Source organism: Tauraco erythrolophus, chromosome 4, assembly GCF_009769465.1.
Source record: "Tauraco erythrolophus isolate bTauEry1 chromosome 4, bTauEry1.pri, whole genome shotgun sequence".
Taxonomy (NCBI): domain Eukaryota; kingdom Metazoa; phylum Chordata; class Aves; order Musophagiformes; family Musophagidae; genus Tauraco; species Tauraco erythrolophus.
Genome location: NC_141468.1, coordinates 70,343,684 through 70,371,403, shown reverse-complemented (window position 1 = coordinate 70,371,403; position 27,720 = coordinate 70,343,684). Strand labels below are relative to the sequence as shown.

General features: G+C 45.0%; 1 protein-coding gene across 1 annotated transcript in view; it reads right to left on the bottom strand.

Moving 5' to 3' along the window:
- IQSEC3 (IQ motif and Sec7 domain ArfGEF 3) overlaps positions 1–27,720 on the bottom strand; it is a 100,462-nt gene that overhangs the window by 32,273 nt on the left and 40,469 nt on the right. Inside the window, exons 2-3 of the mRNA XM_086610434.1 lie at positions 22,372–22,452; positions 2,514–2,802 (exon numbers count right to left, since the gene is read on the bottom strand). Coding sequence (XP_086466560.1) covers positions 2,514–2,802; positions 22,372–22,452 — 370 coding nt within the window. The remainder of the gene's footprint in view (positions 1–2,513; positions 2,803–22,371; positions 22,453–27,720) is intronic.

Below are 27,720 nucleotides of genomic sequence, written 5' to 3'. Positions count from 1 at the left end.
ACAGGCCTGATCTTATTCTCAATTAGCACTAGTTTTCCACACAGGTTGCCACTGAGCATGGATGGCATCATGCCACCATGTCTGCAAGAAGAGAATCAGGCTCAGTGACAGAATTGAGTCACTCCAGTCAATGCATGCACTACAAAAAATTTTAAAAAGACATACAGAGCATACATGTTCTCTGTTGCCCATTCTTAATGACTCCTCACCAGCCTTTCACAATGGAAAGATATTGCTATTAGGGCCAAATGTTAATGGGACGTTTTCCTTCATGCATGGGACATCTGCCACCCCACAGCAGAAAAGTATGTACCACTGAAAGCATGCTCCTCTCTTCTGTGATCTCCTCCATTTTCCCAACATTATAATAGAGTCTAAACTTAGAGGAACTTTAGCACTTGAGTTTTCTTTCCAGCCTCCTAGCATAGTGTACTTCTGCTCTGCACACTGTAAGCATGCTCTGTTTCATGGGATAGAGTGCAAGGAGAGCCACGACCCCACTCACCAGCCCTCTAGTATGATGCTAAGGGGCAATGACTGGTAGATGACCTGTACCTTCAAGGCCTGCAGAGGAGGCTGTATGCTGCCCTCCTTCCTCACTAGCACTCAGTCCTCTCCCAAAAGCTAAATGTGACTTCAACTGCACTGTGAGACTAAAAAAATGCCTCCTTCCACCCGTTTTTCTTACTCTATTAATGTATTACAATTTGTGCTATGACTAGGAAACTACTGGGACAGTGCTGTCAGAGTTCTATCACCCTTATCCCCAGTCAAGAGAACTACCCGACAACGAGTTGATTGGAAAACCTATGAAAACACATACTAGAGTGCAAGACTGGAAAAATTAATACTCATCACTCCCTGAAAATCTACCCTTCCAGAGTCGGAGGCAATCCACTGAGGACATTCATCAGGCTGGAGGAGCACACATACTGTAAGCCCCCTTTGCTGTGAGAAAAGTGGTTTCACCTATGAGAGAGGCTAGGTCTCTGCAAGGTCAGTACTGCAAGGCACCAGAATTTAATGAACGAGCAGCTAACATGTCTCTCTATCTCACATGCATCCAGGGCAGGTCTGGCCTCTGCTGCAAGAACAGTGATAGGACAATATGACCTTAAAGCTAAAATAGCACAGGACAGACACTCCCCAGGACAAATCAGAGCAGCTCTCGGACATCGAGGAGGCTAAGCCCATATATAGCAGCCAAGATCTGGCCCACCCTGAGGATATGTCACGTTAGTTTGTGAAGCCATTTAATTAGTCTCTTGTTTCTTGTCCTGGTGTGAAGCAAGAATTTTGTCTGAGTTGACAATGCAGTATTTTGAGAAAGAGCTGAAGTGCCAAGGTCTCTTTTCTGCTCAGGAATTTATTGGGCCATTGATCTGATATGTATGTTACGGACACCAGCAATGCCTTGAGGGAAGTGGCAGAGAGATGTCCCAGGAGCATCAGCTTCTTCTGTGGAAACCTCATTAACTGAGACCCTCCATCTGCAATAGCACAGCTCCCACTAAGTTCTCCCACTGAACATAATCTGGACACTGTCACTAGCCCTTGCTTGTCCTCCTCATCTGATATATTGCAGGGTCTGCATATCAGACAGCCTCTGGCTGAGCTGCCATCCCAGGGAAACAATTCTTTAGGTTTTGCTTTGCACAACAGCTCTCCTGGGCTGTAATCTGCAGAGACGAAGGGTGAAGGGGACATGTTCCACCTCATTGTCTTTGAGTAAGCAGACTAGCTGCTATTAGCCCCTATCCTGCTATCCCCTGCTGGGAGCCCATCGGGAGATGCAGATAGAGATGGGTATGCTTGTGCTCTGGAGCTAGGCTGTAGCCTCAGGCACAGGAGGCAAGGCTTGTAGCTTCAAGAACTGAATCATTGTCTCTCAGCTTGGTAAACCTGCCTGTCTCTTCAGCATTCATCGCTAGATTGAAGGCAGTGATGGCAGCAATATGCAAACATGGTGGTAGACACTGTGCAGGACACTGACTGAATAAACCCCACTTACCCTGAAAGCTCACGCTTTGAAGACGCTAATGTGGAAGTGTACTGGGGGCCTGTCCAGCGTGATCCAAGAGGGCAAGACGGCTCTTGAAGACCTGTCCCATAAGGGAGGTCTTTTGGGACAACCAGTTGCTGGGAGCCCTACAGGCACTGTACGCTTGTGAGCAAGGCAGTATCTCTGGATGCCACAGTTCTTAGCTGCCTGCAGCCCATCTCTAAGCCTACAGTCACAACCGAGTATCTGGGTCCATGTTGGACCACAGAACCCAGGCAACGAGGAGCAGAGCCCAGCAAGTCTGGGCGAAAGGGTGCAGCAGTCAGAGGTGGGCAAGCTACTTCCTCCATCAGCCCCACGTAGCCAAAGGGCCAGCCCTGTCCAGGTAGGAAAAAAGCTCAAGGTGAACAAAAGGCTAAAGTACTTGCTGAAAGACGTCCCACCATGGTGTGAATGCAGTCCCACCCACCCCATCCCCTTCTCCCACAGCCTGAGGAGGAAGCCTCTGTACCTGTTTATTCTTTAGGTCAAGGGAGAGCTCATAATCGGAGGCAGCTGCATGGGAACACGAGGCCGTCCCTTTGCTGCGCTGCACTCTCACTGGGGAGCCCGTGTGGTGGAGGCTCGCCTTCTGCACCAGCGCGGAACACCCCGCTGCCGGCTCTTCTTGGAGCTCCGCACGCTGGGCTTTTAGCGTCAGGGTGTCGGACCTGCCTTCCTGGCCACTCTGTCTGCCGGCCTCCTTCGGATCCTCCGTTTCACACCCGGCTTTCTTGCTTGTGGAACCGCTGGGATCGTCACTGTGAACAAAACGCAACGTTTCGCTTTTTTTATTTGTTTTTATTATATTTTATTTATTATTATGTTTATTGCTGTTCACTGTACTCATTCACTGAACTGCATTTTAGATGTTCAGGGAGCCTGGGCTGTGAGGGGTCTCTCTCAGTGATGGATCAGGACTTCAGGTTGATGCAGCTGATCCCTCCCTTCCTGGGAGCAGGCACCTGTGCTGCACACACTGTATGAACCGGTCTTGTGACTCCTGGAGCTGCCCAGCTGCCTCTGCTCGAGGTGCTGCAGTTGGAGGCGAGGGGCCAAAGAGGGTGTCATGGCTTATGGACATCTCTCCTGCTCCCTGGAGCCGCTAGTAGCTGACAGTCACCCTTGTGCCCTTGCTGCCTATTGCTCAGCATCTTCCTGTGCATCCCAGAGTCCCATCTGGCACAGAGCCTGGATCCCAAAGACCCAATTTTCTCCTGGAGTTTCTAAGGGCATGTGGGAAATGGTGCAGGGGTAACTGAATGTTGCAGTTTCCAGAGGAACTCTTGGAGAGCTGAGAGTATAAAGATGGAAGAGAGCCAGCCAGCCCTGAGATCCTGACTCTTTAAAGTGTGTCTGCAATACAGCCATAGCAGACTGCAGAGCCTCCATGAAAGAAGCTGTTTCTGACCCACAGGACAGATTGCTGTGTCACTGAGATCTTGTGGAGAAAGGAAAACACCGTTTTCTCCTGTCAGCCACAGCAGTAATTGTGTGAAACCAGGGCCTGACAAAAGTGCACTCTAAGAAAGCTGACATGTTGCTCCAGACAGGATGGGATTAGCATATGTCTGATCCATTGAAGTGCTGAGCAAGTTTGTTGTCAACCTCTCTGGCCGAATATTTCCAAAAATCACCCAATTTCAAACAAGACTTTGGTATTCTGTGAGACTGTTTGAACCATAACAGTGTTTGGTGGTTGTTACATTAGTCTCCTTCCAGTGGCTACAAAGGAATTTATGATTTCTAAGAGTGTGCAGGCCAATTCGCAAGGAATCTGAGTTCTACGGCACCATCTACATCAGGTACAGCTCCACTGGTTTCCAGGGGATGAGTATTTAGCTGAGGGCAACATCTAGTTTGGAAATAATTATATTGCATATAGAACCAATGAATTTAATTCTATTGAAACCAAGGATGTGTACTGCCTCCCATATTTAAACACCGTTAAACTATTTAATTCTCTTCTGAATCAGATATCTTTCTCTTGGATTTGCTCTACATATGACCAGTTCCGCTGTCATCTAGATAACAAATCATTTTATGATTGGTGTTGATGTCAGAGCAAAATCAGGGACATTAGATATGATTTTCTGTAGTGTCCAAATTACTTAGAAGCATTTAAGTCTCATTTTCAAAAGTGCTCTAAGCACTTAAGAGCCCAAGTCTTCTAACTGTAAACAGACTTTGCCTCCTAAGCCTCAGAGCACTTTCGAATACTTACTGGTACTTTAAAAGGAAGTTTATTCTCTCCAATGGCAGCTCTTCTGTTCAGTAGTTTTATCAATCAAATTTAGAAATATTCCTACAGTTTCTAAAAGGGCTCTGAATCTGATGAGCCAAAGACAGTACCACAGCTTCAGAACTATGAAGGATGAAGAACTTAAAGGTAGAAAGCTTCTTCTTTTATACACTTCTTTTAGTCACCCGTTAGACTAAAAATAAATTCACATAAGAAACCAGCCTCTTACATAAATGCTATATAACCAACTTTGTCAAAGCATATTAAAATGACATATCTGCATACTCATCAATCAGGAAATACCAGCACTAAAATGAGGTATAAAACTGTCCTTTTAGGTTGTACATCTTATAAAATATTTCCTTGTTCTATTCCTGATGCTATATAATTGAACACTCTTTGAGCCTTGAGTAGCCTGGTCTAGTTGAGAGGCATCCCTGCCCGTGACAGGGAGGTTGGATTAGATGATCTCTGAGGTCCCTTCCAGCCTATGCCATTCTATGATTCTATGAAAGATGTATATGTAAAGTATGCACCCATTTTTAACTCCTTCTGTTCCATGACCACCCACGTTGCGGGAAACATTAATAAAAGACTTCAGCTCTCACCGTAACATTTTTATTGGCAGCTTCTGTTCGACCCATTCTCGTTTTAACCAGCAGAGCAGTAATTTTTATTCTCAGCTCAAGGGATGACCAGGCGAACATAGATTTGATCATGTTTTCATTGAAGTGCGTGCCAAAAGCCTCACAAGTATTTCAGTGGGAGGTGGACTGTGCCCTGCAAAGCAATTTCAGCCAGACACATAAGCTCTGATTCAGCAAGCCACATACCCCAAATTTCTCTGCTGAGTCAAGGCCACAGCGCACAGTGTGCTATGCAGACTTTCTTTAGGGCAGATCAGGGCCTGAGGCAGCAGACTAGAGAGCCAGCTGACTTCCCTTGGGGCACGAATGGACTCTAAATGCCAGCAAACATTCCCTGACATGATGGTCCTCTAAACACTCGCACATATGCTTCACTCTATTTTTCCGAGGGCCTCCACTGACTGCTCGTGATGGAACGTGAAGTGCGTGCGTAACAGTCCCCAGCATTCCGGCCCATTGCTCTGTAAGGCTCTGCACATCACCTCTAGTGTTTTGGCGACCTATTTGGTTCTCTGTCGCACACAATTTCGGGTCTGAGTGAGTAATACTTGTAGTGACAGGATATCCTGCATGCACTGCTAATACAGAAGAAAACCAGCAGGCTTTGTAGAATCACAGAATAACCTAGGCTGGGAGGGAAGGCTGGAGATCTCTATTCCAACTCTCTGCTCAAAGCAGAGCCATTTTCAAAGACAGATAAGGCTGATCAGGGCCTTTTCCAGTCCACTCTTGAATACCTACAGACATGAAGATTCCCCAGGCTCTCTGGAAAGCCTTGTCAGGGCCTTTAGTGCACTAATAGACCTTAATGGCCAGACCAGCCTCACCTAGGGCCCCCACAAATATCCCACACACAGTTCCCCCTTTTCAGCCCAGCCCAGAGCAGTCAGTTCCTGCCCCAGCAATACCATAAGGGTGCTGCTCTCCAGCTCTGCCACAGCCTTCCCCTTTCCATGACCATGGACCCACTTGATCTGGAGTCTGATCTGCAGACTGGCTCCTCAGCTTGACCTTGGACCTGCCTCATCACCATGGACCATCGATCACTAGGCTGTGTCTGGTCCTCTCTACTCTCACTGGACCTCATTCTTTCCCTGGCCAATGAGGCATGGGGCATTGGACCAACCCAAAATGCATAGAAGCCCCCTTTAACATCATTAGGTATTTAGGATACTCCTCAAGACGCAGTAGAGCCTTGAGACTTCAAGCACTAAGTTCACACATTCGGTCACAGTTGTGTGAGAAGCACCACCAAGCTCAGTGCTCCTGCTCACAGTGCATAACTGAAGCCCCTAAAGACACTGTGCTAGGATAAGGACGTAAGCTAACCACACATACGCATATAACCTTGCCTTCCTCCTCCATGCTCGCTCTGAGCTCAGTAAATACACCCATGCAGAATGTATTGTGCTTATGCGTGGAATTTTCTGAGGGTCAAAACTTGGTCAAATCAAAATCAGATTCCACTGAAGCACTCAAAGGCATTTTTCAGCTAGATGTTTTTAAGCTAAATATAAACTTTTTAACCCCCTGCTGTTTTGGCTGTTGTGCTGTTCAGAAAGCAATAGCAAATACTCTTGCTGAAGTGGGAATAGTTTCTACATGCTCTTTTGTGAAAAAAAAAAATAAAAAATTGCTGAGCCAATTTTATTTAGTGGGAAGAAATCTCAAAAAAAAGGAGAAAAACCTACTTCACCTTTGGTCAAGAGATTAAACCCAGGAAATTTCAGCTTCAGCTGGTAAACTTCAGCGACTGTAAGCAATGGAAAAAAGGGATAAAGACGGAGTTTGTTTAACAGCCTGAATGTTAGCATTGCAGCCCTATGGTTCTACTTACCACCCTGCATTCCTCCTAGGTTTAGTCTCATCTTGAACTTGTTTCTGAGGAAGTGTTGTGGGGAGGCCTGCTCTGTTGTCCAGTACCAGTAATGGATGAAGCCCCCATACGAGAAACAAAACACACTGCTAAAGATCAAAACCGATGCTGCAGGGAAATATAGGCTAAAACCGTAACGATCCTGATTTTTTCACTCTGTCTAGAATAACACAGTTGATTTGCATTGGTAGAGCACAGTTTTGTTAATAAGTGAAGGCTCAGGAGCTACTGTAATCATAGTAACAAAAAAATCCAACAGTAAGAAAAGTAAGTAGGGCAAGGATAGACACTATAGCATGGAAGATCTCCGGAAAAATACGTTATTAAGTAAGTTGTGGAGATCCACTTGCTCTCCCTTCTCCAGTGAGCAATCAGCCTCCCTGGCTGTGGGTTGAAGGAAGGGAATGGAGCTATTGCCCATTCTGTTTCTTGGATGAGAAATTTTTTCTAACCGCTTGTAATAATTAAAAGTCCCATGCAGAGTCTAAGGTGTGAATCCCAATGTCCTGGCCAAACCCCAACTAGGTTAATTTAGCTCTGTATCCCAGCATCTCCCCTGCAGTTTCAACCGTAATCAGTGTTCTTTACTTGCTGTCCTAAAGTATCACATACTACCATCTTTCACAGTTTTTACAGCTACTCTTGCATGATAAATGAAGCAATTTTCCGCTAGTCATGCAATCAGGTAGGGAAGGTTTGTAATGTCTTTGAATTCTGTTTGATTGAAAGTTGTAATATTAATGTAAATCACTTGCAATCAGATAAAAAAGGAAGACTACAAATTCAGTTGTTCTGTTCTTCCTAGGTGTTCCTACATGACTTTTATGACCCGTAGCAACTAGCTTAGTCATTATTACAAATAGATTTCATCTGCTGCAGAAAACCTCTCTCATGTTTCAGGTGTCTCCTGCCACTTTTGCACTGCTGACTTGTATACAACTGCTGCAGACAGAAACCAGTTTTGTTAACAAAGACAGTGACTACAGACAATCTGACTCGGGGCTTATATGAAATACTATTGTTAGTCTAGTAATTTCAAAACAGAGATATCGGGGTTCTAGGCTGAATCCTAGTGTTTGTTTCAAGAAAGCACGATGGTGAAAGAGCTCTCACTGAGACAATTCAGCTGGGCACCCATATTCAGCTGATATACAGCTTCTATATGCAGATTTCGCAGGAAGATTTTCTATAAGGAGTACAGTGAGGGAAGGACTTAGGGAGATGACAGAGGAAAAATGGTATTATGCAGAGGGTTTTTTTATGACTTCCTTTTTTCTCTCTTCCTGGTATTTTGGAAACTTAAAGACCAAATCAGTGATACTAAACCATGAAACCAGAGAAGCCCATTCACCCATTCCTGGTAGTATCAGCTCGCCATGTCTCTACAGAGCTGTCGTATAATACTCTGTCCTGGGAGAGATTTGATTGCTTTTCAGTTTCTACAGCATCTGGATGGTGCACTTCCTTGCATACACTTCACCACCTCCTTGCTGCATGCATCTGTGCTTCTAACCGCCATCTGTGGAGCTGAACCATGGTTATCTGCTGGATCTTGACTGTCAGGCTTAAACATTCCCGTACCTGATGACTTGAGAAAGAACGTGCAGCCCTTCCCCCCAGGTATTTCAAGATCACTTCAAACTAGACCTGTAGGCAGAAACACAGAAGTTGGATGCTCCAGACATTACATTCCATTGCCTCACTGTCAAATATCAGTTCACGATCTGAGAGCAATTTTCAGAGCTCCCAGAAAGGTGTTTACAGGGTAGCTGAGTGACTAAACAGGGCTCTAAGGCCAGGAGAGCTACTCTTCTCAAGGACAGCAATGTTAGTCCTATAAGAAATTAAAACTGAGCTTTCTCACTGATCAGTCCATAACTACACAGCTCCCATGTGGTGAAGACACAAAACTCACCTCTTTGCTCCTTCTCTCCTACAAGAAGAAAAACTATTGCAGATAAATAAGAGTAATAACAGAGTAACAAAAATAGCAATGGCTTTTCTGGACTTGGTCAGCAGTGTAAGAAACCTGCCACTCAAGAAGAGGATGCTCAGATGCCCAGTTGACAGGTATAGTGGTTATGCAAAAAGATCTAGCTAATTGGATAGGAGGAAACTATGGATGTGAGGTTTTACAGAAATACTACAGAGGCTGATTTCACCTCCTCTTTATGTCTTCTCCAGGAGAAGACTACCTTGCTGTTTCTTGTGTATAACTTACCAAGTGCCTTCTTCATGGTTTTGAAGATCAATGTGCAGGATTGTAAATGTAACTGAGGCAAAGACTACATGGACTTTTTTTTTCACAAAAATTTATGAATCCATTTCACAGAGCTCCTTATGAGGATCAGTTGGTTACTGTATATACGCTGCTCTAAAGTGCTGTAAGCGATTAGTATTATCATGGCCTGAGAGCCATATGAGAATTCAAAGCTTCAGAGATGTCAGAATAAAAAACCCTTAGAAAGTGCCATATGGAGAATTAGAAAAAGAGGTGAATAGCTAACGCGAAGAGAACAGAGCCCAGGCCCCAAGTTTGCAAGAACCTGTGCTCCCTCTGTCTTAAGACATTTCAGCATTTCCACTGTCCTCTTTCCTCTCTCTGCTCAGGAAAAAAAAACACAACTCAATCGCTGAGTTAGCAGGGTCCAAAGTGCCTTTTCAGTTTATTTTATTTCAGTGTTCCCTGAGGACACCGATAACATATGGTGAATGGGTTGATCTGAATTCAATGAAAAAAAACGGCTGAGACAAGCTTGGTAATATATTATGGGATCTTTTCAAGTTTCAGAGATTTCTGACGTGCTGGGGGTCTCAGTGCGAAAGAATTGTTTCTGATTTGCTTTTAAGTTCAGGTTTTAGGGTGGCTTGGAGGCAATGCTCTCTGGGAGCATGCTGAAAATGATGGAAGGCAAAAGTCTCTCCTGCCAGAGAGGCAGGGAATTTGGAACTTGATCTTGGCAAATCATCCCCTGCCAGCCGAGCTGCAGCTTTCTCAGTCTCCCCCAACACAGACAAATATAGGAACAAGATTCTGATTTTGTCTACATTCACGTAACACCTTGCAAAGCAGTGGCACCAAGCCATCTTCTCACACTAGTTTTACCCAAGGGGAATTAATGATAATTAGCCAAGCTCATTACCCATCCCAGAATATATTACTTGTTTCATAAAAAGGCTGGCACACACACCTGTAAAATAGATTTGACAGTACAGCATGGTAAATATATTGGAAATCAATTAAATTTAACTTCCTTTAGCACAGACTGAACCAGGCGACATCTTTTCAACATTGCTTAAAGTGGTTTCAGTGACACGTATATTAAGCAGACAGAAAATGTAACAATACTAGCAAACGCCGCATGTCCCACAGGGTCCAACATGCCAAAGTCAGGGCCTCCATTTCGGACTTGGTGTTTAAACATGATCCCCATGTGCTGTGTAATTCCCACATTGTCGTGTTGTTGTGCCTTTTGCTACAGAACAATACTATAGGAGCTAAACTTTGCTGATGCGCTCCATGTCCTCGTGGTGCAAAGATGATTGTCCAGGTGTCAGTCTGGGCTGGCTGCCTGTCTGAGGGCCAGGCTCTCCACGACTAACTTCAGCCACTTGAGGACTAAGATCTCTGCTTTTTCATGGAGACAGACAGGCTCCTCCAGAGGGTGACTTGGAGCAGCTAAGGCAGCACCCACTGAATAAGAAGTGGTGTTTATGGTGCAAGGCTGGCAGTGCCAGGTGGTGTGGCTGTCACACATTTTTTTCTTACAGTTCCCATAAGTGTCTGGTGACACCTCGAACTGACACTTGGGCCACATCCCTGGCATATCTCTCTTTCCTTCTCCATTCCCAACCATCCCTCCTGTTTCACCAGAGGCAGGAGCACAGGGCTCAGTGTAGGGAAGTACAGCCCCTTTCTTTCTCAGCTGCCCACCACACCTCGGTGCTTGATGCCCCAGGCTGGTTGCTGTGTTATCTCTGCAGGTTAGACAAGGAAGAGGTCTCACTGCCTGTCACAGCAGAGGGTTACTTGTGGCTGTGTCAAAAGGGGCACCTGTGCTTATCACTGAGGTGTGAAAAGCACCAAGTGGACAGGGAAGGCATAGGGGGCCCTGCTCTGCAGGGTTTAATTACTTTTACTTTAACCCCAGACCTCTCTTGCCTCTGCGATGTTTGGTAAACATGACCTTTTAGAGAAGGAAAAAACAGATGGCATCCTGCATTAGTGTAACTGCCCGCTCAGCACCCCGGGAAAGAGAAACTTGGCTTCTCAGCAGCAGTCTTTCTGCCACTTCGACTCAGATCTCTTGGCTCCTCATCCCTGAGGCAGGTTTGAACATCACCGAATTAGCTGACAAAAGCCTGCCGGTGCAATCATGCAGAAGATAGAATTTCACTGCTAAAATGAGATGAATTCAGGGCTGGGAGGCAGTAGAACCTCTACAAAGCAAGGAAACCTTGCACATCCCCTCAGCCCATCGCTCTCCTATTCCAGCTGCCTGTGAGCTGAGTGAGGGACACAACTCTTGGCATTTATAGATCTAGGCAAGGGTTTTTGTGGTCTTCTTTTCCCACCTGTTGTGACAGACTCTGGGTTGGACTGCACCTCTAAGTTCCCTCCTAAGGGATCAGGGTAGTTGATTACTGAAGGCAGTGAGTGAGCAGCTTCACAGAAAGATCTTTGTGTAACCCAGATAAATTTTCTTTCTGTTCTCAAGTGTCTCAGCTATTTCATCTCTTGGATCACTGCAGCCGAGTAGAAGGCCACTGCTTCTATCAAACCAAGGAGAAGGAAGCCTGGTCCTTCTCAACATAAAGAGTAACATAGTCTCAAATCACCATCCTCGATACAGACAATTCTAACACCATTCACCAGCTTTAGGAAAGCAAATATGATGCAGATTTTACCTTTGACAGTGTGTTCAGATCTAGGGTTTTGAGTTGGCCTATGGCTGAAGATCAAGACAGAAACAGCATGGTTAGCATTCCTTCCTCCTTTCCCCTATCCAGTTAATGTCCTCACAGCCTTGCATGGCTGGCATAAAACTCTACTTTTCCAAGTTCTAACCTATTTTGTCGCTGCTGCTTCACTCACACTTTAAGCTAGCAGTGTGGACAGGTGGCCAGGAAGGCCAATAGCATGCTGGCTTGTATCAGAAATACTGTGGCCAGCAGGACTAGGGGAGTGCGATCACTTCCTGTAGTCGGCACTAGTGAGACTGCACCTTGAACATTGTGTTCAGTTTTGGGCCCCTCTCTACAAAAAGGACACTGAGGTGCTGGAGCATGTCCAAGGAAGGCCAACAAAACTGGTGAAGGGTCAAGAGGACAAGTCTTACGAGGAGCAGCTGAGGGAACTGGGGTTGTTTAGTCTGGAGAAAAGGAGGCTCAAGGGACACCTAATCACTCTCTACAACTACCTGAAAGGAGGTTGTAGTAAGGTAGGTATTGGGTCTCTTCTCCCAAGTAACGAGTGACAGGACAAGAGAAAATGGCCTCAAGTTGCATCAGAGGAGTTTTAGATTGGTTATTAGGAAAAATTTCTTCACCGAAAGGATTGTCAAGCATTGGAAGAGGCCGCCCAGGCAAGTGGTGGAGTCATCATCCCTGGAGTTGTTTAAAAGACGTGTAGATGTGGTGCTCAGGGACATGGTTTAGTAGCGGACTTGACAGTATTAGGTTAATGGTTGGACTCAATGGTCTTAAAGGTCGTTTCCAACCTAAATTATTCTATGATTCTATGATCCACTTCACGTCATTTCTCTTCCCTGAGGTCTTATTCCCTTTTCTATCTTTCTTCATTCTCATTTGGAAAACAGGATGACTTAGCAGTTTACACATTTGGTCATGCAGTCTCAGATTCCCCTAGAGCCACTTAAACTTTTCTTCCCTATGAGGAATGAAAATAATTCCCTTCCCTGTACTTCATACTCAGACATGGACCTTTTGAGGCAAGATCATTAAGAAAAATAGGAGTTTACTTTAACACATCCAATCCTACTGTGTTGTTGAGCAGAACTATGGCTAGTGCTAAACAGCACTATGTCAGTGGACTTCACCAAAGTCAATGGAGGATCTAGCCCAATATGCTACATTTTAAGACAATGTCTAACATGCTTATCAGATCCGGTTGTGCTGTAACATCACAGCAATACTTTTCACAATGCAATTCTGCACCATCCATTTTGTGCATCTTGACCTACCACTCTCACATTAGTGTATTCTAGGAAATTACAAGCATCTGTTGTATTTTGCCAGTCACCCCAGCAGACATGTGCAAAAGAGTACCGGCAATGTGTACATAGGGCAGCTTAACCCCATCTTCCCTCTTTCCCAAAAGCTGGAATGAGAGAGACTGCAGTCAACCCAGATATGCAGGCAAGAATAACAGCATCATAACTTGTTTACAGGAAAGCAGCAACATACCAGTGCAGGACATGACAAAGGTGACACATGGCTCTAGTCACTAGGCAAATACAGTTTCTGGTGGGATGATGGTACAATCTGTGTGTGAAAAGAATCAAGGTGCCAATCAGAGATGGCTAAAAGTTGCTAGAACACACTTCCAAATGGTGTGGCCAGAGTTAAGTTCTTCAGTCTCAAAAGAAAAATGTCACCGAACTCAGCTCTTGGTTATGTCTTGACATTTTTCTTCAGGATGATGTTTTCTCACAGAAGACGGAGTGGTCTCCAGCTCTTCTGCAGTTTTTGAACAGGTCAGGTGACATTCCCAAAAAACTCTTAACTTCTTTCACACTCTCTTCCTCAGCTATCTAGCTGTTTGCAGAGCCCAAATAGAATGGCCTGAACAGCTGTACCGTATGCCTCTCTTCAGCATCTCAGATTCTTCACTTCTTCCTAGGACATATGAAAGCCTGCCAGGGCTACATGCAGAAGAAGGAACACTGGAGCACAGACATGTTTTTCCAAAAGGAGAGCTTGTTGTATTTGAATACAGATCCTGCCCCATGGGGATGGTCAGAAGATGAACCTATGTAGGAGCGAGTTAGTGTAGCAGAGCACAGAAAAGACAAAAGGCCTTTGGATTGACATCACACTGCAAGAAAACGTGTAATAAAATGCCACAGCCTCACTGCTGTCACTGCCATAGAATGCTGGCATGAACAGCAATATTCCAGCAGAAGGACCTGCTCATTTATCTCCTGTTCATATGTTCTTGTTCCCTCCAGTTTCTTCTTTCGATTACACTAATTTTTAACTTCCTGCTTTTCCTGTGACTTCTCTCTTGTCATTCTCCTTCTCTGTATAGCATGTTTGCCATCCATTTTCCTTACAGTAGCACTGTTATCTTTGTTGGGGTGAGTCTCTCTCACTTTCCTTTCTTATTGGCTCTTTTGCCATCTCTTTGCCTTATCTCTCTCTACCTTGTAAGCCACGAACAAGTGTGTGGACACCGGGTCCACAAAACCCACCTGTTGAGTTAAACAGAATACCCTTTAGTGTACAAAAGATCTGGAATGGCCCAATTTTGGGGGTGGGTGCATCTTGACTGATGCAGATTAGGTCAGATGATATCAGCAGAGGATTAGAATGAACGGTGTGAGCTCCACCACAGTCCATCTGCTATTACTTTATCAACCGTCTGTGCCTATTTTCCGGTGCTAGATATAGGACTATTTCCAAAGCTGTCATAGCCTCTTCTCATGTATATCTGTGGCGTTACGACACAGAAAACACAGCGTACAGCAGGTGTTTATTTTGAATTCCACTGGTACCAAGAAGTTGACATGTTACAGGCAGGGAATTCTTTGCAATACAGGAGAGAGGACATGAGGATCATCTGCAAGTCAGGAGCGAGTCACTTAGTATTGAAGAAACTAACTGATCTCAACAGCTGTTGAAATTGGCTCCTGTAACTGTAAGGTTGGCTGTGATCGATTTTCTTTCACTGACATTACTGCTGTTGTGGCCCAAGAAATGGCAAGTGCTGTCACATGTGGCAGAAGAGTACCTGAATTCCAAAATTCCAAATTCATCTAGGACAGGACCCATGTAAGTAACAGAAGCAACAGCGGAAAAGGAAGGACTGGAAGAACATGTGGCCAGGCAGTGGCTGGATACAGCTTCAGGCTCTCAGAAAACATGTGTCTTTGCAGTTTCAAAAAAGAATACTTCAGATGGGTTTTCTTTGGCCTCTCTCTGCTGCCATCTTCCTCCTTCCTGAAGGTGTTGATAGAGGCAAAGAGAGCAATCAAGGTGACAGGGAGACTCCAGTTTCTGCCAGAGTTTTTTTTTCCTGTTGAAGAGCCCATCTATTTCTCACTCTACTTCCCTATCCTCATGTTCTCCAAACTTGCCTGAAAATGGCTGCACCAGCTGTCGGAGAGAAGAAGCAGAGAAATGCCTGTGTGGGAGATGGTGCCAAAATGTCCTGATGGATCTCCTTTACAGGACTGAGATGCTGCATCTGAAACTCACCTCCTGGTTCTTTGGTTGCTTCCAAAAAGAGCCATTCCTCCCAGGTCATAGTACCAGAAGAATTGCCAACTACACCTCCCCTCCCTCCAAGAGATTCTCAAGGTTGTTGGTAACTATGACGTTAAGGATGTTTTCTAAAACATTTTTTGCTTGTAATTGTAAGCATTTCCATATTTCTCCTAAATCTACATACACTAAATACCTTTGTAGTTCTGGACCTAGGCTCCTGCAAAGCAGTTAAAGCTGCTAGTCCTGACTGTACAGAACACCCATTAAAAGCGAGGAATATACTCACTCCCAAGTTTAGGAAGAGTTCAAATCTGGGTCTAGACATTACTCTTTGCCCACATCTCTGTATCAGACTAAAATCAAAACTCTGACAACTGTGAGCCTGGGGGGTATTTATGTGAACTTTGCTGACCCATCCCTGTCTGTTTGCAGCATCCCCACAACCTCCAATCGTAATATCTTGAACAGGATTATTAAGTCTACAGGGAGGAAAGAATAAGAAGTAGATGAGCTGTTAAGAAGCAGAAAAAATCCTCTCTTCAAGCCTGTGACCTCAATAAGGAAAAGAAATTAGAAAAGAAGCACGAACAGGATGTGCTAACAAAGCAGAAATGTTGCTCATACTTCTCCTGTGTGTTTTCAAAAGCAGTACTGTGGAGGACTAGCACGAATGAAAGAAGTCAGATTGAAGAGCTTTGTATATGAAGCTGTTTGTCCTCAGAGCACACAAGGCACAGATGATGGGCAGAGAGGCTTGCTTTGCATTGGCATGTCCAGGTGCTGTAAGGCTGACCTGGAGTGTTCTCCATTAAGAATCAGAGGAGAATTCAGCCTCCATGGTTCACTAATTGTAGAACCTTGCACTTGACACTGCCAGCTGGGGGCCAATTATTCAGAGTTGTTACACTGTTTTGTGTGGTAGGTTATAGATCTGATTTGATACAGACTGGAATCATTATCATGTTTCACACCTGGGCCAGAACCACTGAGCACCTCTGAGCTGAAAGGAAGCACGGACCTCCAGATTATATATCCAATATACTGCCAGCAATCCTAAGCCAGAAAGGCTAATTTCCCATTCCATCAACTGGATTTGTATTCTTTCTGTCAGGCAAGATCAATCTTTTATAAGGCCAGACAAAATGTTGGGTAGCTCAGTTGTTTTTCTCTAATGCTTAGAGAGTGATGGATACTGGTGGAAAATCGTCATTCCCTACCTGTTTTTTATCAAGATGCTTCAGTGGTATCTAAAAGGAGAATCAACTTGGAGAGTGGTTCAGTTTTCATCAACTTCATGAGCCTCAGCCTTAAGGGATATTGCATACACAATTCAAACAAAGTCTTGTGGATTTCTCAGGAGGATCTAACTGTTAGAGGACCTAGAGTGACCCAAGAGCAAAGCAAGAGCTGTACAGGGAAGAGAGATGCTCCTGGGCTACAGCAGCGAGGAGCCAAAGAGGGTTATGATGCAGTGACTGTGCAGTGAATAATACTCCTGACTCTTTTGCGCGAATGCCTTCCAGCGTGGCTTCATAAGACAAAAACCAAATGCATGTTCAACGGAAACAGAGAGTTCAGGTAAAGAGACAAGAAGAGTCAGAGACAGCAGACCTCCAGAAGTAAATGAAATCGGATTTTGTTTTGTAACCATGTGCTCCTTAGGATATAGCATACTCTTAACACAGCCCAGAAACCTGGGAAGAAAGATGTTTGAAGGTTTGATTTCAAAGAACTGTCCAAAATCTGTCCATGCACTTTTCACCCTCCCACAAGCAAAAACAGCAACAAGCACAAAGGACCTCTTCCAGCATGGACACATATTTCCATTTGAGTACTTTGATAATTCAGAAGCAGGGCAAGAGGGAATTTCACCAGAACTTTCACCTTCAGCAGAGAAGGCTGGCTTGGAGATGTAGCCAATGGCTTACATGTCTTCTCACCACTAATTGGTGCTGTGATGCCAGGCAGTAACCAATCTGTGATGGTGACTAATCCAGCAAGCACTTTAGAAATGAGTACACAGCTGTTTGAAGTCTAAACTATATTGAGTTACAATTTAATTGGTCCATAATCATGAAGTAAACACTTGCCAGTTGCACTAATTGTGTTTCAACCCTGATCTAAGCAGCTGTCTCCCTGCTGGGAAGTGTGGAGATATTATGGGCAAATATGAGCAGAGCTTGCCCAACTTTTCCACAGATGTTTCCATAGATGTTTCAGACCCTAGCCCTTCTGCTCAGTACCCATCCACACCCTTCCAGAAGACTCTGCTCAGATCCTCAATCTCTCCTCTTCCTGGGAGGAGATATTTCCTCTTCCTCTTTGTCTCCGTTGCCTTAAAAGCAGGTCAGGTCTCATCTGCACTTCTTCCAAATAGGAAGGACCTTCTCTCTCCCACAAATGCAGGTGGAACTTTCCCCTCTCAAAGAGCTATCTGGCATCTGATCCTGCGTTTCACACAAATGTACCCAGATCCCATCCGATCCCGTTTGTGGCATGATCCTTCGGCCCTCCAGTGCCACGCCCATGCCGATTGCCAAAGTGGACCTGCCCCACGTGCTTGAAATTTTATGTAGAACTTTTCCCATCACTGGAGCAGAGGTGATTTTCTGCTGATTTCCTATTCAGCACTGCAGGCAACCCAGAGGCAGGCTCCGAAAAGCCTATGAAAGGCAACTGAATGAATATACTGTTCCCTCCAATTGTGACTCCATCATTTCCTCTCATTACTCTAATAGAAACAAATCTTTCTCATCTCAGCCCTATTACCTCACACAAAGGAAAATGGTATGTAATCCTGTTAGAGCTGGGCTGCTGCTGGACACATTTTAAGGTCATTGTTCTGGGATGCCAGTCTCCACTGTGTGAGACTGGGAGAAGTGGGAAACGCAATTACTAGGCTATTCAAATCCCTAGAATGAAACCCTGCCGTTAACAGGCAGAAGCCAGCAAGAAAAAGAGCAGTTGCTTTATGAAATTATAGGGTTTGGCTAAATTAGAGTCTAATCAGCACCTCAGTAAAGGAGCAGGGTTAGCCCCTACTACCATCCATGGAGCCTCCTCATTCCCCTCAACCTGATCTTTTGCATCCCCAGTGGAAGCCCAACCTGCAAGATGGGTTATGGTCATGAAGCTAGTGGTGTACAAGTCCAATGGAGAAAATGGTGGTCCATGTCCAGGATTTACACTGTATTTTGAAATGGGGAAGCCCTAAGAGTGCAGCAACAGGCACCTGCCTGCTGGTGCCATCACCTCTGACTGTACTTTGGCGCTGAGCTTCTTGGGAGCAGATTCTGGGATCAAATCTGTCTCCTAATGTTCATGGCCTATAGCACCAGTCTTGCTGATTGCTGTTGCAACTCAGCTAAGCAGCCAGGTGGGAAATTCTCATTGCTAAACTGATGGAGCTTAACTCCCTCACAAGGAATTCACATGCTGGAGGAGGGAAGGGGGCTAGCTCTGCTTGTGGAAGTCAGTGAAGCAAAGTAGAACAATATGAGTGGGAATGATCGCCACCACCCCATTGAGTTGGCTTCTATTGAGCGGTTAGAAACTGACATGTTCCGAATCATTCCCACCCAGGTGAAGCTAAGGCATTTTTAGCTGGATAGGTAGCAAAGAAAGAGTCAGAAATCTTGCAGGACGAATGTTAGAGAAGACGACACAAGAACAACAATGACTATCATAAACCACAAGCAGAGACAAACTTTCGTCCCAGACTGTTCCTGACAGCCAGCTCTCCTACCGTTATGCCCTTCTCCTTCTGCCCCACACTTGAGCTGCATGGCTGCTCTCGCTGGTCACTCCTGCAGTCAGGCAGTCACTCTTCTTACTGCCTTGATAACTCTCTTTATCTTCACCTTCACTGCTGTGTTACCCTCCTGCTGCCCATGTTCCCCCAGTCTCCCAAAGGATTTCTGTCCCACAAGATAAGGCTGGGTTCCTGGTGGAAGCAGGACCATTCTTGCAGGTCCCAGAGGGAAGAGAGGGGGGCTGAGGTAAGGTTCCTGGTAGAGGAGGAGAAAGCAGCCAATTGTCACTGGAGTCTCCGAGTCCCTTGAAGAGACGAGAGTCACTTCCCTGTTTATGCTCTTTATTAGTCCCTATTCTCTTTAATCGGCTTAGACTGATGAGCCGAGGCAGCGGTAGGGATCAGCCGGGCTGTTTAATTAGAGGATTGCAGCTCAGCCCTGCAGTTTGGGGGCTTGTGTAAATGAGCTGCAAGTACATTATTTAATCTGCTGCGCAGAGAGGAGTTGGGGCATTAATGAAGCAAACTCTAATTAAAACTAGACGGCTGATGGTTATTAGTGGCATCAGTTCTGACAGGATTTATCTCATTTAGAGAAACGTCTGGTTATGGAGGGGGAAAAGAAAGAATAAACCCGAGCTGGTTTATCAAATTCACTACAGCACCACTTGTGACTGTCTGTCCATTCAGCAAGGCTCAGGAGAGCTGTGCAGGGAGTCCCTGCGTCCCAGGCTCTCCCATCAGAAGCCCTGATGAGCTTATTTACGGATATGCCTGGCTCACCCAGGAACTGATTGCCTATTCAGGCTGTCTGACCCATATATTTCACTCTTGATTGACTTTTGTTCTGCCTTGGTTCAACTGGAAACCTGTTGATGATTTGAGCAGGGTGACAGGCTCAGTAAATGATCTGATGAGCTTCTCCCAGCAGCATATTGAGCCATTCTAGAGCAGCATAGCTATTAGCCATGGACATCAGCTCCATGATGACCCAGTGTTTTTCCCTCTCTGTCATTTTTTTTCTCTGCTCACTGCATTGTATATGTAACTTCTGATAGGAAGGAAGCTTCTGGCTGACTGCAGGACTTGGCAGAGGCTAGGAGGTGTTTTCTGGCCAGCATAAAGCTGACTGGTGAGTTTAACAGTCCTGCATGTGCTCCGCCTTTCTTCTGGTACAGTGTGGGAAGTAAGAACGCTCTTCTCACCTGAGACAGTCACATAGAGAGATTATATATAAAAGCTGTTTTGTTTCAAAAGTAAAAATCCTTTACTGTGCATGTTCCTCACCTTCAAATAGCCATGGTGGCTTCAACCATCTCTATCTCTACATAGAATATTGTGTCACACACAGACAGATTCAGGACTGCTGTTGGGGTCAGGGGCAATAGAAATGGAGAGGACACGAGAAAGTCTTGGGAAAAAAGAAAGAAAAGCAGGAGGTCCGCAGCGTGGGCCAAGCTACAAAAGACATAAAACAGACAGGCATAGATCAGCATGAGAAACTTCTTAACTGGAAGCCCAGATGCAACGTGCTGTAGGGGCCATTGTCATTCATCCCCACTTCTGACTTTCCTGGCTCAGACTCATTATTGAATGCAACTTGCCAAAGCTGTTAAATTACTGAAATAAATGATTGCTTCCTCTTCAATTTACCTGCCAAACCCCAGATGAGAAATTTGGTGGTTCCCAGCACAAGGAGGGCAGGCATATGCAGGCTCAAGGGATGGGTAGAGCCTTTGGGAGTCACTGGGACAAAAGGAAGGCCTGAAGCATGAGCATGACAAAAATGACCCTAGAGCTTAAGGGTCACTGTAGGAGTGACAGACTTGTAGGACAAGAAAATGCTAGAAACTGAGGAAACTGATAAGACGGAGTCTGGGACAAGAATGGGGCAGGGTCAAAGATCAGGATAAAAAGATAGAACACTATGGCAAAATTGAGCCTCAGTTCAGACAAAATAGAGCACACAAATAAAACTTTCTCCAGAAGTGCAAGAGTGATGTGGCTGTGGCTACTACAGAAACTTATGCTGTCTCCTACTCTTCTTTGCCAGTATCTCCCCATCTGCCACAGAGGTGCAGCTGCAGATGTCCCACAGGGCTGTCATGCAAACTACCAATGCTTGAAAGCCATGAGCACAGATAGCATGGGGGTTAATTCTTCCATTTTCATACACAAATGGGCAGGAAGGGTCCTGCTTCTTTACCCTGTCTCCAAGTGTAGCTGAATCCTACTTTTGAAGGTATACACACACACACCCCCCTACACCCACACCCTACTGTTCTCTTCACAGTTGTCCAGCACTCACACTTTCCCTTGGAAGGAAATCAGAAACCACAGTCTGCTTCAGTGAGCAGAACAAACAAGAGAAATATAATTTTAAAAATGCTATAGCCTTACTACTGCAATTCAGCTGCCCAATTCTGTCCAGGGCCCTCCCTAGTAACTCGGGCTTCTTATACAGATGCCACAGGTCAGATGTAAAAGTCTAGCAGTGTGATGAGGGAAATCTTTAAAGAGAAACCTGTTTGCTGGTGACAGAACACTGATGAGGCAGAAGAAAAAGGAGTAGGTCTGTGAGATGGAGGTGTAAAAAGTTGTGAGAGGAGAAAGAGATGGCAAGAACAGAGGGACAGGGCCAAGCATGGAAACTATACGCAGTATGTGCATCTCAAGTATTTTTGAAGCTCCTTGGACTCCTTAGTCTTGGCACTGATGTCATTCACTGATGAGGCAAAGCCATGACAATTGCTGGTGTACCCACACCTGGCTGCAATGTTTGCAAGTTGGTAACAGTTTGTAGTACCTGTCTATAACCGTCCTTCATTGGTAAACTCAGATCATTTCAACATGGGTAAAACTGCATCCCCCACACTCTCTCAAGGTGTGAGACAGAACCCTAAGTTTGTTTGGTGACTTTTGCTGTAGCTTAAATGTTATGGGTCTATACTGGTGTGTGTCCAGGCACCTTATAATGAGGGATAACTAATTTGAAGGAGAAAAGTGAAGTGGGTGTATCTCTGTGTCAAAGTGATGCAGAAGAAGGGTAAGAAAAGGTACAAGCATAAATGTGGCTTGATGGAAGTAGATGTTTGAAGGGAGGCTGAAAGTATGTTTTTGGAGGTGCATGAGAGTGAGTGAATAGAGGCCCGAGGGGGTTTGTGAGCACTTACACAACAGTATGAACAGTAGTCTCTGGGAGGGAAAAGAGAGGAATAGCAGTGCTGGGACGTGGAACATAAGGGAGGATGAAGGACGATGGGCATGTATAATACGTGAGTTTTGTCTGAGGCAGGAAAATTAGTGATGGATGATAAGGAAGTATGGGATGGAAAAGAAAAGGTCTTACTGGCAGCAATTTCCCACCTTGGTGAGGAGTCCGGAGATGAAGGCTTCTGCTCTGCATCAGCTGCTGGGCAACAGAACTGGTGTAAAACAGTTTCATTCCTGTAAGAAAAAACAAACCGTAGCAGGTCAGTGTTCAGCTCACTCAGCAGAAAACTCATGGGGCAATGTCTTTCTCAGGGCTGTTCCAAGGGGACAGTGACTCCCAGTGATGCTGAAAGAGAAATTTGATTATATGAACGTTTTGCACTCTGAGGCTGCAGGGATTGGGACAGAAGGGGGCTGACAATTCTGTTCCCCTACTTTACCTGTCCCAGGGTTGATGTCAAACTGTAGAGAATGGGGTAAAAGCACCCAAATAAAAAGTTTTCCTTCTATCAGGATCTGTCTCATCATCCCACACATCTCATTAAAACCAGTTTTGACTGTCTCTAACTTTAATTTCTTTTGGTACAGAAATGTTTCCTTGGATGTGTTTTCTTAGGTACGTTTACTATACATTGTAATGCAAAGAAGTTGATATTTTTTTGATAGTGGCTAAATTAACTCTGCAGACACTTCTGAAACCTCTCTAGAGCACAGAAATGGCCTCAGCAAATTAACATGGGGCATTACCAGAAATAGTAGTGGAATACTGGCAGGACAAGCATAAGTAGTAGGGCTGAGATAATAATGAGAGGAAGAGATCACAGGAAAGAAAAGCAAAACCATAAGAAATAATAAACTTGAGCAAAATAGGAAAACAAAAGGCTAAAAATGGCTAGAAATTCATTAGACAAGAAACACAAAAGAATTCATCCAAAGGAAAAAATCCTATACCAAACTTCCAAAACTGCTCACTAATCTTGAGTGAATCGTTCTTGGGTCCCTTGCCTGGCAACGTTTGTGAGGAGTCTGGTTTTCAGGGGTGTTGTGCACTTATCACAGCACTGGAACTCAGTAAGAGCTGCTGAGCACCTCTGAAAATGAGATCCTTTTAAGATACCTCCAGGGAGGCCCTTGAAGTGTCATAGGCTGCACAAATCAACAGCCAATTTTGAACACACTGACATTCATCAGTGAAAAAGAGCCACTAAAAAGAGACAGTGTCAAAGGGGGAAAGTACCACATGAATGGAAAAGAAAAAGAAAAGAGGAGAAGAAAAGCAGAGATGATAAAGCAGGCTGAATCTTCAGGCAGCATAAAATCACCCTGTCTCCAAGTCAGTGGAACAGCACTTAGAGCTCTGTTCTCAGTGCTGCTGCAGGGACTCAGGGCTCAAATGGGGTCATCTCCTTTTAAAAATATTTTTGCAGCTTCTAACCCAGACATAAGCAGTAAAGATAAATCTCTTGGCTCGTTATGGGGTCTCAGCGTCTTCCAAAGGCCCTACCACACTTTCTGTCACTCTGAAATGTGAAGCTTTTCACCTTTGTCTTTCTCAGAACCTGATAGACATGGCCACAAAGATAGCTAAACTGTAGACAAGGATGATGCTGTTCCCAGCCACCTCCTTCTGGTCTCCCAGCTAGCTTAATACAACAAACTGCTTAGTTCTTCCACTTCCTTGGCTTCCAATGCATTCTCAAAAGGAATCTCTCCTTAGAAACAACAGGATTTGCAGAGGCAACACAGCAGGGGAAAACGAAAGCATTAGCTTTACCTCACTGACCTCTCCCCATGCCCTTGGTCCCTGCCCGTGACATGCAACCTGCTGGAAAAGAGAGGACACGTTTGTGTGATATATCAAATTCATCTCCTGGTCTTCCATTTCTGTAACTACCGAGCTCACATCTCTCCTCTCCTGCCATCCTGTTTATTGCTGGTTCTCACTGTGTTGTTTCTAATTTAAACTTCTTGGGTGGCAAGTACCTATCTGGCTGGTGTGTCCATAAATTACTTGTGTTGTCCTTCCACTGAAGCAAGTGGTGGGATCATATTTGAGCCTATGTTCAAGCAGGCTCACACAAATACTCCAGTTCCTACTTCTTGTCACTCTGCTTTCAGGTAGAATCTATCAGGAATTTTCTGATAAAATTTTGGTTTTGCATAAAACCACTGAATCATCAAATTTAAACTCTCTGGTGAAAACATCTTGGGTTTGACAAAGATTCCTCAAATTACAGGGCTTCACCTGGATTTCCTGGCAGGCTGTTGGAGGGCCAAGCCTACATATTCCACACCTCTAGTGCAGCCATGCCATACCAGTAGTCCCTTGGAGAGAGGCCATCAGGTTTTCCACCCAGCTTTGTTCTGCCCAACCCCCAGAGCAGCAATTCTGGGACCTGGCTAGCCCAAGAGGTGTGGAGCACCTGCGTCAAGGCAGTCGGCTCTGCAGAGCAGCCCTGGAGTCACAGACATCGTCAACTGCATGTGGGAATGCACAAGGCTCTCAGCTGATTCAGCAACAGCCGGCATTCATTCTGAGGAGCAGGCTTGGTTTCAGAAGTATTATATACTGGCATTTCCTACTGAATTTCATCTCTACAGGAACTGCTGGGAAAAAAAGAGCCTACTTACAGACGAAAGTTACAACATATTTTGAAATCATAGAATCATTTAGGTTGTTAGAGAATCTTATGATAATCTAGTCCAAGCGTAAACCTAACACTGCCAAGTCCACCACTAAACCATGTTCCCAAGCACCACATCTACACGTCTTTTAAATACCTCCAGGGATGGTGACTCCACCACTTCCCTGGGCAGCCTGTTCCAGTGCTTGACAACCCTTTCAGTGAAGAAATTTTTTCTAACATCCAATCTAAATCTCACCTGGTGCAACTTGAGGCCGTTTCCTCTTGTCCTATCACTATTACTTAGGAGAAGAGATCAACACCCACCTTGCTCCAACATCCTTTCAGGTAGTTGTAGAGAGCGATAAGGTCTCCCTTGAGCCTTCTTTTCTCCAGACTAAACCCCATTTCTCTCAGCTGCTCCTCATAAGACTTATTCTGCTGATCCTTCACCAGCTTCTAAATGGAATCTTCCAGACAATAGACACCTCATCAGCCATTTCTAATCTCAACGCTTCCCTAAATGAACTACATGGTTCTCTGCTTTTATTCAAACAGCAGATACACCACTCCAATTCCTACTCACACACGAAGAAAGCAAACAACAGGGAGGGAAAACAGAAGGAAAAAGAGGAAGGAACAAGGACAGACAGAACCTGAGAAGTAGACGCCTGTATATAGATGAAATTCTTTGCAAGATAATTATCAGGATAGAAATGCAGGTAAAAGTAGGGGGGAAACAGAGAAAGGAAGAGTGATGTGAAGCTACAGGACTTTATGCTCAGTCTCCTGTGACCATTTTAAGAAAAAACATCTCACAGATACTCTTCAGAGAATCAGTATGCTCTGAGCACTGCAGCTGCCCAGTCAGCTGTTGACTCTGGTTCTCAGGATTTCTCATGTGTGTTTAACCCTAACCTTGGATATTTTCTGCCCAAACCAGAGTCCTCTTGAACCTTTGAGATCCCAAAATCTTTGGAGTAGTTGTGCACCTTAAGTACCACTACCAGATGTTCATCCTGCCCACAGGCAGAAATCCGTCTCCAGGCCATTTGGGATCCTTGAGTCACCCTCTGGGGGCCATGACTCCCATGGAGAAGCCACCAGGAAGGTGGTGAGGAGTAGACATTGCCTGATAGAGGGAAATACATAAGGTGTAAATGGGTATCCCGAGACTGTGCTGAAACCTCTTCCCTTGACTGGGAGCAGGGAATGATATCTTATTACTCCTACTAAATCTGAGTACCCCAAATGCCCAAGAGCAGTTGGAGCTCTGGGTCTATTTACATTCTTCTTTTACAGCTTGCTTCTCTTCCTCTTTTGAGCTACCCAGGCATACACTCCAGGGACTGGGTTCCACCTTGGAGACTATCCCTGTTCCTTGTCTTCTTTCTTTCCATTTCTTGATCCTGCATATATCTGATATTTTGTAAATCCATGCCCTGGCCTTTGCAGCATAGCACGCATAGCTCAGACACGAGCTGGGTGCGGGTTAACTTGCTATGGAAGAAGTGGACCTGTTCCCACCCTGTGGGAACAGGGAATCCTGAGGCTGTACTAATTGCTATGTGGACAAAGCAGCTCTTATCTGGATGCAAAAGGCAAGTGTCCTAGGGCCTTACTATCACTTCTAACCTAAAGTAAGTGGTTTAGGAAAGCAGCTGTCATCTTAACTGTGTGAAGTCTTCAGGTAAGATGTTACTTTTGTTGTTCTGATTCAAGAGGGCCTGGCAGGGTTGTAATGGCTGGTGGCTACCTGGATTTCAATCCCCTGCGGTGTTGTCAACCTTTGCAGCTTTAACGTGAGTCTTGAGATATTTAGTATCTGTCTGAAGTCAGTGTCAGATATCTGACGGTGGATTTGTTTTCCTTTCTGTGCTTTCTTTTCATTTTGTTTTTAAACAAATCTCACTTCATAAGTCAGAAGGGTTACATAAAACTTGAACATGCAGCCTCTGATGCGTTAAACACCAGAAAGCATAAGGTTTGTTTTGCCTTTGAAAAACAGAGAAGAAGGTAATGTCTTCAAACTAGTGACAGTTGATTCAGTTTCATTACTTTGGGGTGCTGATCTGTATTTTTTTTTATTTTAAATACTCCAGGTAGGTGGCTATGGTCTACTAGTCAAAAGGGTAGGTCCAGGGCTTGCTTTTTGCCCTTCTGTCTCTTCCTCTACATTCTCTGCCTTGCTTTCCTCAGACTTGCAAACCATCACAGAGACTACAGCTAAACAAACACTGTTGTGGGCAGATTAGGCAGGTGATTGGGAAGAGAGATGATTTCTCCTGTCCATCACAACACTGTTGAACTGTTCTTCTTTCCAATTTGTTGCTTTAAAACCAAACAAATTATTCTCTTGGGCTGCACCCTGATGAAAGCTTGTAAGGGAAAAGCCAGCAAGAAGAAAAGATGTTCTGGGTGAGTGAAGACGAGTTGGGTGGCACAAAAGAGGAAGAGGCTAACAGGGGGGAGGCATGCTGAAGGGCCTATTGAGGTGAATGTTGCCAGCAGTACGTGGGCTGTGTGTGAAGAAGCAGCACAGGACAAGCGCAAGCCTAGATGCAAAAAGAGGACTGGGAATAGCTTGAGCCTGTCAGTGCCTTGCTTTGTCTAGCTGGGACGTATGCTCCGGAGGCAAAGATTTGACAGTCCAGACCTATCTGAAATGCAGAGAAAGCTGTGCTTGGCCCAGTAGTAACCCATACTGTCACTTGAAACGTTAGCCCCCTCTCCTCTGAGAGAAAACAACTGACTGGATTTTATTCAGTTGTCTTTAACATTGCTCCTGACAAGAGGTATCCTCCAGCCAGCTGCCTGCAGCCTCAACGGGGTATCCGTGAATAAACTATCTGGCCACAGACATTTCTGCTCTGTGATG